The sequence below is a fragment of the Haliaeetus leucocephalus genome, unplaced genomic scaffold (genome assembly GCF_000737465.1).
Source record: "Haliaeetus leucocephalus isolate CR32 unplaced genomic scaffold, Haliaeetus_leucocephalus-4.0 Scaffold110, whole genome shotgun sequence".
In the NCBI taxonomy this organism is placed as follows: Eukaryota; Metazoa; Chordata; class Aves; order Accipitriformes; family Accipitridae; genus Haliaeetus; species Haliaeetus leucocephalus.
Window position 1 is genome coordinate 1,767,344 of NW_010972546.1, and position 1,184 is coordinate 1,768,527.

General features: G+C 66.6%; 1 protein-coding gene across 1 annotated transcript in view; it reads right to left on the reverse strand.

Moving 5' to 3' along the window:
- Window positions 1–42: 42 nt before the first annotated feature.
- The window catches only part of NEUROD2 (neuronal differentiation 2), a 2,571-nt gene continuing 1,429 nt past the window's right edge, over window positions 43–1,184 (reverse strand). The window contains exon 2 of the mRNA XM_010585545.1: window positions 43–1,124. Within this exon, the coding sequence (XP_010583847.1) occupies window positions 43–1,119 (1,077 nt within the window). The 5' untranslated portion in view covers window positions 1,120–1,124. The remainder of the gene's footprint in view (window positions 1,125–1,184) is intronic.

Sequence of the window (1,184 nt, forward strand, 5' to 3'; positions counted from 1 at the left end):
TTCGGAGGGGGAAGGGGGGTGTGTGTGTGTGTCGGGGGGGGGTCAGTTGTGGAAGAAGGCGTTGAGCTCCTCGTACATGGGGCCCCGCTCGTGCGGGAGGTGCATGTCGTAGGGGAAGATGTTCTCGGAGTGGACCCCCCCGCGCATCCCCGCCGAACCGAAGACCAGGTTGTGACCGGCGGGGCGGGAACCGGGCAGCGCCGAGTAGTGCATAGAGTAGTGATAGCTTTTCTCGTGGTCGGGGGAAGAAGAGTCCTGCTTGAGGGAGAAGTTGCCGTTGATGCAGAGGGGGGGGCTGAGCCCACCGTCGTACTCCGAGCTGTTGTAGTCGGGGGACGCGTTGCCGTAGAGGCTCTCGTAAGCGGAGGCGCAGTAGCTGTGTGTCCTCAGCCCGTGGGAACCGGGACCGGCGGCGGGCGGGCACTGCGCCGCGGCCAGCCGCGAGCAGGGGTAAGGGTAGGGGTGCACGGCGAAGGAGGCGTTGGGCCCGTGGAAACGACCGCCCTCCTGACCCTGCTCCGTGAGGAAATTGCGGGAGTTGAGCTGCAGGCAACCGGCCACCAGGTTGGTGGTGGGCTGCGACAGCCCCTTGCACAGAGTCTGCACGTAGGAAACCAGGTCGGGCCGTTTGCCCGAGCGCAGGATCTCGGAGAGAGCCCAGATGTAGTTCTTGGCCAAGCGGAGGGTTTCGATTTTGGAGAGCTTTTGCGTTTTGGAATAGCAGGGAACCACCTTCCGCAGGTTGTCCAGGGCCGCGTTCAGGTCGTGCATGCGGTTCCTCTCCCGGGCGTTCGCCTTCTGCCGCCGCAGCTTGGAGCGCTCCAGCCGCGCCTTGGTCATCTTGCGCTTTTTGGGGCCGCGCTTCTTGGGCCGCTCGCCCTCCGCCTCCTCCAAGCCTTCCTCCTCCTCCTCCTCCTCCTCCTCGTCTCCGCCTAACTCCCCTTCCTCCTTGCTCTCCCCCAGCGAACCCTCGGGCGGCTCCTCGGGGAGGGGGCAGCCCTTCCCCGCCCGCTCCTCCTTCTCGCTGCGGGCATCCTCCTCCTCGCACTCCTCGGCCCAACCGCCGAATTTCGGGACTTCGGGCACCAGGCTGGGCTCGCTGAAAAGTCGCGTCAACATGGTGGCTGCAGCGGGGGGCAAAGAGCCAGGCGTTACCGGCGGCCCCGCCGCCCCCCCGCCCCCTC